This window comes from Mustelus asterias, chromosome 11 (genome assembly GCF_964213995.1).
Source record: "Mustelus asterias chromosome 11, sMusAst1.hap1.1, whole genome shotgun sequence".
In the NCBI taxonomy this organism is placed as follows: Eukaryota; Metazoa; Chordata; class Chondrichthyes; order Carcharhiniformes; family Triakidae; genus Mustelus; species Mustelus asterias.
The window spans coordinates 83,854,563-83,869,980 of NC_135811.1; the positions used below are offsets into that span (position 1 = coordinate 83,854,563).

Genomic DNA, 15,418 nt, shown 5'->3' on the forward strand with positions numbered 1-15,418 from the left:
GCACGCGGCCTGGGGCCGAGCGAGAGAAGCGGCGGCGGCGGCGGGGAGAGAGACAGAGCGCGCGCGGCCCCTGGCTAGGCTCGGCCCGGGGCAGGAGGGAGAGAGCGAGAGGGACGGCGAACCAGAACCCGAGCGGCTGCCGCCATCGCGACGCCTCCAGCACCGTCAGGGCTCGGTGTGGGGGAAGGGGAGCCGCCGCCGCCGCTCTGCAAAATGGCAGCCGGGTTCTGAGGTGCCATTGCGGCCGGAGGGAGTGAGAGTGAAGGAGCCGCGCCGGCAGCGACTCAGTGCGGGCACGGAGCGAGATGCAGCACGGCCCTGGGCTCGGGGGCGCTGCCGGCCTGCAGAGCTGCACCCTCCACGGGTGAGCGCTCCGGAAGGAGCGGCGCTAGAGAGGCCATCCGCAGGTAAGAGTCCCGAGGGGAGGCCTGGCACCCGGGGGGGGAGGGGGGGTTTGGACCAAAGAGAGAGGAGCAGAGGGACCCCTCCTGACTGAGCCAGGGAGCGAGGAGGGGATTTCCAGACACAACCTGGAATGGGGGAGGGGAGGGGAGAACCCTCCGGACACAGCCCCTGGGTAAGGGGGAGGGGGGAACCCTCCAGACACAGCCCTTGGTTAAGGGGGAGGGGGGAACCCTCCAGACACAGCCCCTGGGTAAGGGGGGGGGGGGAACCTTCCAGACACAGCCCCTGGGGAAGGGGGGGGGAACCTTCCAGACACAGCCCCTGGGTAAGGGGGAGGGGGGAACCCTCCAGACACAGCCCCTGGGTAAGGGGGAGGGGGGAACCCTCCAGACACAGCCCCTGGGTAAGGGGGAGGGGGGGAACCCTCCAGACACAGCCCCTGGGGGGGGGGGGGGGGAACCTTCCAGACACAGCCCCTGGGTAAGGGGGGGGGGGGGGGGAACCTTCCAGACACAGCCCCTGGGTAAGGGGGGGGGAACCTTCCAGACACAGCCCCTGGGGAAGGGGGGGGGAACCTTCCAGACACAGCCCCTGGGTAAGGGGGAGGGGGGAACCCTCCAGACACAGCCCCTGGGTAAGGGGGAGGGGGGAACCCTCCAGACACAGCCCCTGGGTAAGGGGGAGGGGGGGAACCCTCCAGACACAGCCCCTGGGGGGGGGGGGGGAACCTTCCAGACACAGCCCCTGGGTAAGGGGGGGGGGGGGGGACCTTCCAGACACAGCCCCTGGGTAAGGGGGGGGGAACCTTCCAGACACAGCCCCTGGGTAAGGGGGGGGGGAACCTTCCAGACACAGCCCCTGGGTAAGGGGGAGGGGGGAACCCTCCAGACACAGCCCCTGGGTAAGGGGGAGGGGGGAACCCTCCAGACACAGCCCCTGGGGGAGGGGGGGAACCCTCCAGACACAGCCCCTGGGTAAGGGGGAGGGGGGAACCCTCCAGACACAGCCCCTGGGTAAGGGGGGGGGGAACCTTCCAGACACAGCCCCTGGGTAAGCGGTGGGGGAACCTTCCAGACACAGCCCCTGGGTAAGGGGGGGGGGAACCTTCCAGACACAGCCCCTGGGTAAGGGGGGGGGGAACCTTCCAGACACAGCCCCTGGGTAGGGGGGAGGGGGGAATCCTCCAGACACAGCCCCTGCATAAGGGGGAGGGGGGAACCCTCCAGACACAGCCCCTGGGTAAGGGGGAGGGGGGGAAATCCTCCAGACACAGCCCCTGGGTAAGGGGGAGGGGGGAACCCTCCAGACACAGCCCCTGGGTAAGGGGGGGGGGAACCTTCCAGACACAGCCCCTGGGTAAGGGGGGGGGAACCTTCCAGACACAGCCCCTGGGTAAGGGGGGAGCACCCTCCAGACACAGCCCCTGGGTAAGAGGGGAGCACCCTCCAGACACAGCCCCTGGGTAAGGGGGGGGGGGGGGGGGCGGAATCCTCCAGACACAGCCCCTGGGTAAGGGGGGGGAACCTTCCAGACACAGCCCCTGGGTAAGAGGGGAGCACCCTCCAGACACAGCCCCTGGGTAAGGGGGGAGCACCCTCCAGACACAGCCCCTGGGTAAGGGGGGGAACCTTCCAGACACAGCCCCTGGGTAAGGGGGTGCGGGGGGAACCCTCCAGACACAGCCCCTGGGTAAGGGGGGGGGGGGGACCCTCCAGACACAGCCCCTGGGTAAGGGGGGGAGCACCCTCCAGACACAGCCCCTGGGTAAGGGGGGGAGCACCCTCCAGACACAGCCCCTGGGTAAGAGGGGAGCACCCTCCAGACACAGCCCCTGGGTAAGGGGGGGAACTTTCCAGACACAGCCCCTGGGTAAGGGGGGAAGCACCCTCCAGACACAGCCTGTGGGGGGGGGGGGGGGGGAGGGGAGGGAGAGAAACGTTCAGACGGAGACCGGGGTGGAATGACTGCCAGGCAGAGCCCGGGCGAACAGAACCACTGGTACAGTCCGAGTCTGATGCAGGAGAGTATCTGGAGGTCTACTGTTTGAGTAGACATCTTTGAATGTACATGGTCCGAGGAGGGCTGTGTCTGGAATCTGGGAAAGCAGGACAAGTTTGGAAAATGAATCTGCTTGTCCTGCTTGAAGCAAGGAGGCTGCAGATTGAGGAATAGATTCTGCCTGGGAAAGAGGATGTTGCAGTTATTGCGTGAGAGGAGAAACCATTAATCCTGAACGAAAATCTCTGAATCAATGAAAAGGCATCTCCGCCTAATCACAGTAAGCAGGGCACGCCGGATCTTTCTTAAATAATTTTTTTATGAATGGTACAATATAAATGAGGGGAGGAATGTCCTGGACAGGACATTCTTTACATTGTAAACAAATGGCCTGATTGTTTTCCAGATTTGCAACAGAGGTTTGTCATGATTTTATTCCACAAAGCAATATTGCTAGACATCATGCTTAATTGTGATTCAATTCTCTTGTGATCAATGTGTCATCACAAGCACATCTTGCAGATCAATGCAACATACAAAACACTAATCTAATGGAAAGTCTGCCAAGTTAAGCCTTACAGATATCCCAGATTGGCCCAGTCCTGATTTGTTCCTTTATAGATTGCAGATGTTTCAATATATTTAGAGACAAATTTTGTCAGCCTCGGTTACGTTGTGAACTCTGCAACAATGTATTGTGTAGATATAAGTAATAGTAATGGAGGGCCAATGAGGTTAATAGGGCAGCGAGTATTTTAACTTTCTGTGTTTGTTATTTTACTGTGTACACTATGTAGAGTGGAACATAAACTCCACCCCAAGTGGTTTTAGTGTAGCTTTCAAGTCTCTTTGTTCGTTTTTAACAGATTATCTTTCCGTTTTCTCAGTATTCTCCGTGACCACCCTGTTACTATGTAGAAAGAAAATAGTAGAGTACCAAGTGCCAATGAAAATGGAGGAAATGTCGATATCTGGTCCGGAGAACAGCAAATCTGAGGTAAGGAGCAGAAGACTTGGGAGTTGGCCTTATCTCAGTGAATATGTTACATTATGATTGTGCATGCTTGCTTTAATGGGTGCATGGACGTTTATATGCAGTGAATGATGACGCCTGTGTTGAATGGAAGGAATTTGCACTTGCTCGGGTTGGATGCTATGAAAGGATGCACAAATGTGCTCCATGAGGGGAAAGATGTGATGTGTGTTTGTGTATGGTCAAACAGAGTACTAAATTCAAAACACTGAATGTGTGAGTTACTTCAGGATTCCTTAAGCCGTAACCATGGGTTTGCATCACCTATGGAATTGAGTTTCATAGTTTACCAGTTTCCATGTGTGTGTGGGTGTGTTTTATTCCTGTTGTGGTTTGGGGTGTGTTTCAAGCTTTTCTTATGACTGTAAACTTCTCTCAACTTCTTGTCGTTGATGACCTCTTCAATATCCCTTAGTTTCATTACAGTCTGAACACACTTCCAGCCATCTCTTCTCTTCCCGTCTGTCTATATTTTTCTCGGTGTGAGTCGGTCTGCCACTCTGACCCCATTTTTTCCCTGTGCTTGTCCTGCACTCATAGATGACCTTCCTTTACTTGGACCACGTTTCTTTAAGGATTTGTTTAAGGTACTGGTTTTGTGGCTGAGGCAATAGATAAAATTGTATAGGCAGATGTAGCTGAACTATCTGCTGGGAAGCTGAGCTTCACCAGGGCACCAATTTTACAGGTTCCGCTGGCACCTATAAACTTGGTGTTCCTGCTGTTGGCCAACTTCTATAGTGAAATAACCATTTTCTCCTACTACAGAATCAATTTTATTCCCTGAATATGTTAACGCTGTAATTCTGGTACCTGACGTGGAACATACAGCGGGAATGCACTTCGCTCATATTCATCCTCATGACAGACCAGCTCTTGGATATTCCTCTTGAGTTTCTTCTTATTCCCCAATCTTGACACTAGCTTCTTCATGTGGGAGATCCTTTATTTGCTGTGGTCTTTGCCTGTTGCTTTTCACTTCTGACCCATACTGCCAAAAGTAAGACTTGCATTGATACTGTGACTGCCATGATGTGGAGTAGAAGCCAGCACGGTGTCCACTTACCTCGTTTAAGGAGCCCTTTTTACTCATCTTTTAAGCTTTGGTATTCTGAGATACAGGCAAGGATACCGGTTTGGATTTGGTCTGCGAGATGCAATGCGAATTCATCTTTCCGATTGATTAGTAACATTCTATGCATGAAAACTCAACCACAGATTTGACCAAAGATTTAATCGTGCAACGATGCCATTTTCTGCAATTAATTGAGGGGATACATTGAACTCCCTTACCTGGCCAGTCATCTTTGTTCAGTCCCAGGCATTTGGTATTCTGCTGTGAAGCTCGTTCACAGATGTCTGCTGTTATCTGTAACTGAGTGTACAGATTCTTGATCTGCGAGTTGCATATGGTCTCCAATGATGATGGATAATTTCAAAGTCAGCTTGTCACTCTGACAATCCCCTGGCGGATGATCAATGGGACAGCGCCTTCTTTTTACATTTTAGAGCATTCTGGGGTCAGAGGAAAGAGAACTTTGAGCAAATCTTGAACTTTGAAGGAGATTTTTCTTTGGCCACAAAGATCCGGAGACCTGACTGCTCCTCAGATATGGAAAATGAATAGAGTGGCTCCAGATTGGCTGGTGAGTACGCTAACTGATTACATCTCTTACTTTTACTTTTAGTCAGTCTTTCTAAAGTGCGTGCCAGTCACCGGGTGTGTGCCAGTCACTGGGAATTGAATCTGCCCAGGTCGACCACCCGCACTGACTAAGCTTGGAATAATTTTGCTCAGCTTCTTGGCATAATTTAGATTGGCCTAAATTTCTGTTCTCTAACCTAACAGAACAGATGACGTGAGAAGTCAGTTCTTAAGAAGGTCCTTGTGTGCGAACTCTGCAGCCATGCCCAAGCTGAAGCGGGTATCTTCGGAGAAGAAGCAGAAATACTGGCGGCAGCTGAAACGAGATCAGAGGCAGATGAGCAGAGAGCACAGTGACCAGGCCATGGAGTTTGACGCTACCCCTGAAAGTTCTGCAGAGCAGGCCAGTACCACAACACCCTCTTCTGTTCTCTATCCCTGCATTTCATTGCTCATTGTTCCAGCGTTGAATTCTTTTGATGTTTATCTCACGCTTCTTTATGTTGAGGATGCACTTTTGGTTCATTGAATGAATAAAGGTTCTGTCTTCAACATTTGGATATCTGTGTATTCTGTTGCTTCATCTTTTGCAGTTTTATTTTAAACAATTCCTGCTTATTCACTGAGAGACTGCCACAAGACAAGGCTCGTCCCCTTAAAGAGGCATGGCCACCATTGTGACTGGGGGACATAGTCTCAGGTTAAGGGGTCGACCTTTTAGGACTGAAATAGGGTGAAATTTCTTCACTTAGCTGGTTGCGAATCTTTTGAATTCTCTACTCCAGATATCTGTGGATCCTCAGTCATTGAGTCTATTCCAGACTGAGATCGATAGCTTCTAGGGCATTAAGGGAATCAAGGGATATGGGGATATGTCAAGAAAGTGGACTTGATGTAGCAGTTCAGCCATGATTTTGTCAAGGTGGTGCAGGCTCGAGGGACCGTTTCGCCCTCTCCTATTTCGTATGTTCTTCCTTCTCAGTTGTGGCTACCAGCTTCCAGATGTTGTGAACTTGAGACTCATCATGTGTCCTGCCCGGGCATTGCCTGTGTGTTTATTGTGCATTGCCTCTGCTTGTGGCATTTCCATGTGGTCTCAAAATTGTTCTGCTGAATAATGAGAAATAAACCACAGTTTGTTTCACAGAAAATTACTCTGTTCTGTTTCCCCATTTACTTGACTTTATTGTTGAAATGGGAAAGGTGGTGGGTAAGAAGTGGCTGATGTCACCCAGGCATTTTAAAAGCATGAGCTGGAGTGTTGAGATGTTATTGACAGGACTTCAAAATGGTGTAATCATGATCTATAGAGTTTAAATAGAAGGATGACTGGCTGGCAGATTGTTTGAGCCTTTTGGTCGTGCAAGCAAGTCGCCTGACTGCCATCCATTGTTATGCTGATACAGTAGCAACTTCAATAGAAAAACGGTAAACCTGTATTTCCTGTGTGCCGTCAACTTTCAGCTCATTGTGTACGCTTGTGTGACATTATGGCATTATTTCTGTGTCCAGCTTGTGGTTTCCTGCTCTTTTCTGCAGAAAACTCATTGGAACATGCTGCAACTTGGTGCTGGGTCCAGTAGAAGATGTGGAGATGCCGGCGTTGGACTGGGGTAAACACAGTAAGAAGTTTAACAACACCAGATTAAAGTCCAACAGGTTTATTTGGTAGCAAAAGCCACAAGCTTTCTTCACCTGAGGAAGGGGCTTAAGGCTCTGAAAGCTTGTGGCTTTTGCTACCAAATAAACCTGTTGGACTTTAACCTGGTGTTGTTAAACTTCTTACTCCAGTAGAAGATGCCAGTAGTGTGACGGTTGGACCAATTTATTTTGGGATTAAGAGCGAAGCACAATGTGCAAGTGGTTAAATGTCCAGGCGAACCCCACTAAAGGCTGTTGGTGTGGTGCATTCTACTGGTAGCAAATCAGCATTCCAGTGCTTCACTGGAGACCATTACACAAGGACTAAAAACTAGGAATTCTTTTGATTTAAACAGCTTGTTATGTTTCTGAAAGTTGCTTCTCGTTTTGTGATGACTGTTGATAAAAATTTAGGAACTGATTAGGAACCAGCTTCCTCAGTAAGGAAGCATATGTGAAGAGAGGCTGGTAGGGCTTCCTTTGGCCTGTCTGAGGCAGCATCTGTTAGCCTCCCTAATAAGTGTTTTCCTTGTGAATCTCTTTCCATTTACCTGTGAGCTTTGTGTTTCAGGCCGTAGCTCATGAGATCTATTCTGATCTCGTAGATGATGCGTGTCTGGGACTTTGTTTTGAGGTGCACCGAGCTGTAAAGTGTGGTTATTTCTTTTTGGATGAAACGGACCCAGACAGCATGAAGGATTTTGGTAAGTGTGTTTGGTATGACTGGATGGATGCTTGCCTTGAATAATTAATGAGGAATTATTTTGTGTTCACGGTTCTATGGCAAGAATTGGGAACAGGGGTGTAGAACAGTTTATAGATGGGTTTAGTGAACAAAGAAACTACACCATTGTGGTGCTGAGCAATTCCGATAAGGAGCATCCCAGGTTCAAGTCTTGCTCAATGCTGAGTTCGTTCATCTTGCTCTAGGTGGCAGATGGGATAGCATAATTGACTGCAGAGCTCTGAGAGCAGGAGGAAGGAAAATGAACGAAGGTTCCCACATGCCAAAAGAAATTGTTTAGGTGTTGAGCTAAAATCCAATGGCAGGCTCGCACTCGTTAACCAAACCTACACATAAAGGGTGGCTGAGAGCTCGCTAGTGGTTACTTTCAGAAGAAGGGAGTAAACTTGGTAGGTGGAATTGTTCAAAGCATTTCAGAGAATCATTGAGCAAAGACTACATTCTGCTCATCTTGTTCTGTGGTTCCTTATAATATCTGCCGTTTTAACTGAGCAATAACTGGTGTTTAAATCCAGCATTCAGTACAGGTATTATCTTACAATTTTTCTCAATAGCTGCAGTATCTTAAATCAAGATAATTTTATGTCCTTCATTCAATTATTCTCCTTGTACAATGTTAATCATGTATTATCAATAAGGAGAGATTTGCAAGAACTCTGGCCCTATCAAGTGTGCCTGCCCCTCCTTGCACTGTATATTTCATCATCATAGTTTCATTCGGAAAAATTACAATGTTAACTTTGTTTAGGGCCCTATGAAAGGGTTGGTGGTCTGTCTCTGCATCCAACCAAAATCGTAATCTAAGGTGCAGCCTCTGATCTGCAATGCTGCAAAAACTTGCCCACTAATCCAAAGATATAACGGTTTTGTCAGAAAATCCTTGCTTCCTCTGAGCACTGTACTTCATAAGTTTTATGTTTTTCTTACACATTGCATACAGAATGAAATCCTCTTGCTGGAATTGTCACCGATTCTGCCTTGATGAGGATCTCATAGTTGAGTGCCCCTGGAACTATGAGCATGATTTGGTGTTTTCAGAAGAGTAGGTGAAAATTAGTGGGAGGAACCTTTATGGAGTTTCAAGGCTTCCTTGAACGAAGAATGCATTCCATTCACAGGTTATCTGGCACTGTGATACAGCCTTTCAGTAAATTCCAAATGAATTCTAGGTATGTCAGGGATAGCTCAGAAACCCAAGAGATTTACCCTAGGCTTCCTTTTTGAGCCAGAGGTGTTCCAGCATATCATTTCATAAGAGGAGAAAACATATCTATGTGCTTGACAATTCTTGGACCAAATCCAAGATTCATTTTGTCTATCCCAGGAGAGACCATTTTAATCCACCCACCATTTCTTTGATAGTGGATTGTATAGATTTTTAAATCTTTTTGTTGCTATAGAAACGCTTAAGAAATCAAGCAGTCAATGCATCACATAGGGGGAATGTGAAACTTACCTGAAAAGGAAATGGCACAGATCTCCTTTGGTCTCAATTAGTGTCTGGAGACTTAGACTGGGTAGGATGGTTAGAAATAGTCTTTGAGGGTAAAGAAACCAAACGTTTCCAAGGATTTGAAGGTAGGGATTGGGAGAGCGAGAGAGAGCTCTTGCGTGTTGGGACTTAGACTGCTGTTGGGATTGCAGCTGAAGATTTACTGTTGACACAAGAATACAACACTGGTTTTGAGCTTGTTGCAAACTGCAGTAGAGAGAGGGAAGGATAATCACATTGGCAGTGTCTTTCAATCCACTAGTTGGTGATGTTTGCTTATGTGTTTCAGAAATTGTGGACCAGCCGGGTGTGGACATTTTTGGTCAAGTCTACAACCAGTGGAAGAACAAGGAATGTGAATGTCCAAATTGTAGTCGCAGTATTGCTGCCTCCCGCTTTGCTCCTCACCTGGAAAAGTGTTTGGGAATGGGTCGCAATAGCAGTCGGATTGCAAACAGGAGGTTAGCTAACTGCTTGAACTAAGATTATCTTGGGTTTGAGCGGTGAATCTAAAAGACAACTGCAATCTAAAATGTAAACTTGCTAAGCTTATAAATTTATTTATTAGTGTCACAAGTAGGCTTACATTAACACTGCAATTAAGTTACTGTGAAAATCCCCTAGTCACCACACTCCGGCGCCTGTTCGAGGGAGAATTTAGCATGGCCAATGCACCTAACCAGCACGTCTTTCGGACTGTGGGAAGAAACCGGAACACCCACAGGAAACCCACACAGACATGGGGAGAACATGCAGACTCCATACAAAGTGACAGAAACCGGAATCGAACCCGGGTCCCTAGCACTGTGTGGCAGCAGTGCCTGACACCGTGCCGCTCTCAGAACAATGTATTTTCTGTTCTGGTTCTTAACTTATCCTCATGCTTTGCAAGACGCCGACTAATTCCAGTCTCGAAGTTCATTGTCTGACCTAGTTCCAGGGTTTAGTTCAGCTTTTCAAATCATGTTTAATTTGATCTGTGGTGAAGCCTACCGTCCGATGTGGTTCTGGCCTGCGTGATTAAGGTGTACAATGCGAAATTGAAGAAGTTTGTACATTTATGTGGGCTAATTTCTTCGGTCGTCTTGATTTGTCACATCTTGGCTAACTTGCTTAATCCACTTTCAGAGTGATACAAAATAGAAATGGGCCATTTTAAACCACTGGCTCATGCTCGTGTTTTCCATCATGATACATATAACCTAGTCAATAAGAATAAGGCACAGGGTCAATAATATTAAGGAGGTAAATGCGTGGCTCAAAGATTGGTGTGGGAGGAATGGGTTTGAATTCATGGGACATTGGCACCAGTATTGGGGAAGAGGGGACCTCTTCCGATGGGATGGTATTCATCTGAATTGTGCTGGGACCAGAGTCCTGGCGAATCGTATAACTAGGGCTGTAGATAGGGCTTTAAACTAAATAGTGGGGGGGAGGGTTCAGTTGTATGGAGAATTAGAAAATCAAAGGTAAAGAGAGGGTAGGCGTGCAGGTTAATGATGAGGACTTTCAACTAGTTAAAGGAGCCGAGGGTTCAGGAGAGGTTAGTAAAGTTTCCAGACCACGTAATAGAACAGAGAGTATAGAAGGTGGCAGGAATCTAACCTCAGGCAGAGTAAAAAAGGTGACAAGCATGAGAAGGGAGGTGGTCTGGGGAAGAATAACCAGTCTGTGACAGGAAGGGACAGAGCATGCAAACAAAGGAATGCACTGACAAATCGTGTCCAGGTAAGAAAGACTAACATAAAGACACTTTACCTGAATGCATGTAGCATTTGAAACAAAGTGAATGAGTTGACGGTACAAATGGGTATGATCTAGTGGCCATTACAGAAACGTGGTTGCAGGGTGACCAGGACTGGGAACGAAATATCCAGGGGTATCAGACAATTCGGAAGGATAGATGGGAAGGAAAAAGAGGTGGGGTAACACCAGGGTAACATGAGAGATGATATAGGCTCCAAGGAGCAAAATGTGGAATCAATGTGGTTGGAGATAAGGAATAGTAAGGGGAAACGGTCACTGGTGGGCGCAGTCTATAGGCTCCCAAATAACTTCAAGGTGGGGCGGGCTATAAACAAACAAATAACAGATGCATGTAAAAATGGAACAGCAATAACCATGGGGGATTTTAACCTCCATATTGATTGATCAACTCAAGTCGGACGTGGTGGACTTGAGGAAGAGTTCTTAGAATGCTGTCGCGATAGTTTCCTCGAACAGTATGTTACAGAACCTACGAGGGAGCGAGCTATCTTGGATCAGGTCCTGTGTAATGAGACAGGTAAAATTAATGATCTCCTTGTGAGGGATCCTCTTTGAATGAGTGATCACAATATGGTTGAATTTCTAACACAGATGGAGGGTGGGAAAGTAGGGTCCCAAACCAGTGTCCTCTGCTTGAACAAGGGGGATTACAATAGAATGAGGGCAGGGCTGGCTAATGTAGACTGGGAACACAGACTAATTGGTGGGACAGTTGAGGAACAGTAGAGGATTTTTAAGGAGATTTTTCTCAGTTCTCAGCAAAAATATATTCCAGTGAAAAAGAAGGTATGTAAGAAAAGGGATAACCAGCCATGGATAACTAAGGAAATAAAGGAGAGTATCAAATTAAAAACCAATGCATACAGAGTGGCCAAAATTAGTAGGCAACTAGAAGATTGGGAAGGCTTTAAAAAACAACAAAGAACTACTAAGAAAGCAATAAAGAAAGGAAAGATAGATTATGAAAGTAAACTAGCACAAAATATAAAAACTGATAAGAATGTTTACAAATATATAAAACGGAAAAGAGTGGCTAAAGTAAATGTTGGTCCCTTAGAAGATGAGAAGGGGGATTTAATAATAGGAAACGAGGAAATGGCCGAGGCCGTAAACAAGTTTTTTGTGTCGGTCTTCACAGTGGAGGACACAAATAGCATACCAATAATTGACGGTCATGGGACTGTAGGGGGTGAGGACCTTAAAACGATCACTATTACTAAAGAGGTAGTGCTGGGTAGGCTAATGGGACTAAAGGTAGACAAGTCCCCTGGTCCTGATGGAATGCATCCCAGGGTACTGAAAGAAACGGCAGAAGTAATAGCAAATACATTAGTTGTAATTTATCAAAATTCACTGGACTCTGGGGAGGTGCCAGCTGATTGGAAAACAGCTAATGTAAAGCCTTTTAAAAAAGGAGGTAGACAAAAGGCAGGCCGGTTAGCTTAACACCCGTAGTTGGGAAAATCCTGGAATCTATCATTAAGGAAGAAATAGCAGGACACCTGGAAAAGAATGGTTCAATCAAGCAGACACAGCATGGATTCATGAAGGGAAAGTCATGTTTGACTAATTTACTGGAATTTTTTGAGGATGACAGAGGGGAACCGGTGGATGTGGTGTATTTAGATTTCCAGAAGGCATTCGATAAAGTGCCTCACAAAAGGTTGCTGCATAAGATAAAGGTACACGGAGTTGGGGGTAAAGTGTTAGCGTGGATTGAGGATTGGCTATCTAACAGAAAGCAGAGAGTCGGAATAAATGGGTGCTTTTCCGGTTGGCAATCAGTGACTAGTGGCGTGCCGCAGGGATCGGTGCTGGGGCCTCAACTATTTACCATATACATAGACGATCTGGAGGAGGGGACCGAGTGTAGGGTAACAAAGTTTGCGGATGACACAAAGATGAGTGGGAAAGCAAATTGCGTGGAGGACACAGAGAGTCTGCAGAGAGATTTGGATAGGCTAAGTGAGTGGGCAAGGATCTGGCAGATGGAGTATAACGTTGGTAAGTGTGAGGTTATCCACTTTGGAAGGAATAATAGTAAAATGGACTATTATTTAAACGGTGAAAAATTACAACATGCCACTGTGCAGAGGGACCTGGGGGTCCTTGTGCATGAATCACAAAAACTCAGTTTGCAGGTGCAGCAGGTAATCAAGAAGGCAAATGGAATGTTGGCCTTTATCGCGAGCAGGATGGAGTATAAAAGCAGGGAGGTCATGCTGCAACTGTACAGGGTACTGGTGAGGCCGCACCTAGAGTACTGTGTACAATTTTGGTCCCCTTATTTAAGAAAGGATATATTAGCTTTGGAGGGGGTACAGAGAAGGTTCACCAGGTTGATTCCAGAGATGAGGGGGTTAGCTTATGAGGAGAGATTGAGTAGACTGGGCCTGTACTCATTGGAGTTTAGAAGGTTGAGGGGCGATCTTACAGAGACATATAAGACAATGAAGGGGCTAGACAGGGTAGAAGCAGCGAGGTTACTTCCACTTGCAATGGAAACAAGAACTAGGGGGCATAGCCTCAAAATACGGGGGAGTCAATTTAGAACAGAGTTGAGGAGGAACAACTTCTCCCAGAGGTAGTGAATCTTTGGAATTCTCTGCCCAATGAAGTAGATGAGGCTACCTCGTTAAATGTGTTTAAGTCTCAGATTTTTAACCATTAAGGGAATTAAGGGTTATGGGGAGCGGGCGGGAAAGTGGAACTGAACCCACGATCAGATCAGCCATGATCTTATTGAATGGCGGAGCAGGCTTGAGGGGCTAGATGTCCTACCCTCCTATTTCTTAGTCCCACTTTCTGGTTTATTTTCCATACCCCATACTATTTCTCTTTTTCAATCAGTTATTTGATTTTCTTTTAAAAATACGATGGGCATTGCTTTAACAAATATTTGTAGTGGGGTTTTTGGAAAAATACTATTTTTTTCTAACATGTAATGTTTTTGTTACTTTAAATTTGGATCTTGTTATCATCACTTTAGTGTAGATGGTGATAAAGTATTTTCCACTGCTATAAAACACCCATCTGGTCACACTGTAAGCTGCTTGGTGACTTCTCAAGCTATGGTTGGAATAAGTGATATTAAGGGTCTGACTTACAAAGGGTACATCTGAATACTACAATAGATTGGGGTTGGTGATGTCGGAATATGATCATTTCCAGTTGCCTGATTTACTAAACAACAAGGCATCTTTGGATTTCCGCTCATGCTGAACCACCTCAGAAGTATGCGATACAGGATACTTGCAAGTATTTGGACTTCCAGACTTTTCTTTAACCTTTTCAGTGATCTCTGTTCTACTCCATATAGCTAGTTGGTGCAGGATAGAATGCGAGCCTAACCTCTAAACACTTGAAAGCTTTTACTTACAGGGACATGGGTTACAAGCGTGCAGCTCCAAACCCAACAACCACTGTTGCAGTCTCCTCATATATTAGGAACATCAGTGAATCACCAGTTAATGTCGGCACTTGAATATAATTAACAGTTTCAATGGAATCCAATACATGGAAGCATTTAGTAAATGCTTCCTCAAACCATTGTGTCTCCTGCCAATGTAAAATAGCTGTGCAGGCTGATCAATAATACCCATTTCCACAGAAACCCAATGACATCACTCTACTACGCCCAGCCTGCCAAAGCTACAACCATTTGTGCTAAAATGTGAATGCTTGGGTAATGTGAATTAAGCAATGTAAATTGGAGCCAGCATTTTGAATTGTTGTTAGCTTGAGTTAAGTGACTTTGAGCTAGGACGCAGCAGCTGAAGTAATGGGTGTCTCTCTGTAAATGATTGGCTTACAAACTGCATTCTGTTTATCCAACAATGACTTTCCCTTTTACCTTTTAGCCAGATTAATCCGGCTTGGAGTTTTTTCTTTTTCTGAAGGCTGCAGAATGTTACATGTTGTGGGACAGGTGATGTGGTCTGCACTGATATTATCGGATAAAAATCCATTTTCCTTTGCCGGGGATTAGGATTGGGGCTGAGCAGGGACTACTCCAAGTCTTGTACTAAACCATAATTAACATTATTAATAATGTTACTGTACTTTTTCTCCCTGTCTTCTGACGGGGCTGAATTCTAAAGCAGTTTCATCACCAAATAGAATGGGTTAGACATTTTATGAGGATGATTCGAGCCCTTTAGGTTATAATTGTGTGGTTACAAAGAAAGTGATAATGAATGTTGCGAAAGTAAAGACGAAATGCAGGGAGTTGTCCATGCACTACAATAATTTCTGGATTAGTGTACACTAAACAGATGTTGACTTTCCTACTCTGTTGCTCGCAGTGACGTTAAAGCACTAGAACTGCATGCGTATGCAAGGCTCTGGCAACAAATGCAGCAATCTCAAATTTTCTGATTACATTATCTTTGGTAATGGTTGCTAAGTGCCATTGCTCCAAGAAATGTTTTGAATTGTTTGTTTAGCAATTTCTTCTGTAAATTTATCATTTTATTAGATATTAAACAAAACTTGTTAATAGACATAATGATGCAACAGCCTTCGACATTAATGTAATAATGCCTTTGGTGATTTGAATTTTGTTTTACATTGTAGAATAGCCAGTAGCAACAACCTCAGCAAATCTGAAAGCGACCAAGAGGATAATGATGACATCAATGATAACGACTGGTCATATGGATCTGAGAAAAAAGGTATATTTGTTGCTACTTA

General features: G+C 46.2%; 1 protein-coding gene across 3 annotated transcripts in view; it reads left to right on the forward strand.

Moving 5' to 3' along the window:
• atxn7l3a (ataxin 7 like 3a) overlaps positions 1–15,418 on the forward strand; it is a 38,440-nt gene continuing 23,022 nt past the window's right edge. The window contains exons 1-6 of one of the 3 annotated variants that reach the window (XM_078223880.1): positions 3–407; positions 3,291–3,400; positions 5,286–5,484; positions 7,294–7,426; positions 9,249–9,420; positions 15,302–15,399. In XM_078223880.1, coding sequence (XP_078080006.1) covers positions 5,344–5,484; positions 7,294–7,426; positions 9,249–9,420; positions 15,302–15,399 — 544 coding nt within the window. In that variant the 5' untranslated portion in view covers positions 3–407; positions 3,291–3,400; positions 5,286–5,343. Of the gene's footprint in view, positions 408–3,290; positions 3,401–4,955; positions 5,083–5,285; positions 5,485–7,293; positions 7,427–9,248; positions 9,421–15,301; positions 15,400–15,418 lie in introns of those variants that run through there. The other 2 variants (XM_078223882.1, XM_078223881.1) reach the window with 2 other exon arrangements.